General features: G+C 56.0%; 1 protein-coding gene across 1 annotated transcript; it reads right to left on the minus strand.

The window, feature by feature from the left end:
• CSUI_008481 (uncharacterized protein) lies at nt 1-222 on the minus strand (the record flags this gene model as incomplete). The annotated part of the gene is made up of 1 exon (XM_068068613.1): nt 1-222. A coding segment is annotated over one exon (222 nt), but the record flags the coding sequence as incomplete, so codon positions are not given.
• Between the last annotated feature and the right edge of the window lie 44 nt (nt 223-266).

The raw sequence follows: 266 nt of genomic DNA on the forward strand, positions 1-266 counted from the left end.
CCCACATCCTGCCTCCGACGCAGGAGTAAGAGGAAGTCCCCGCGGGCTGGGCCAGTCGAGCGACGCCCGACAGACCACGGTGAATAGTGTGCATGCAGTCAGTTGGTGTTCTGTCAGGAAAACCTCGTACCTGCTGTGAAAACCTGTGACAGACAGATGGATTTTAACGAAGCCTAACGATCTAGCGCGTTTTGATCCGAAAAGGAACGCAGGAGAAGGTTGGGAACCGTCTGTGTCAACTATAAGGGCTGCAGCACGACCGGCCG

Source organism: Cystoisospora suis, assembly GCF_002600585.1.
Source record: "Cystoisospora suis strain Wien I chromosome Unknown contig_4755, whole genome shotgun sequence".
NCBI lineage: Eukaryota > Apicomplexa > Conoidasida > Eucoccidiorida > Sarcocystidae > Cystoisospora > Cystoisospora suis.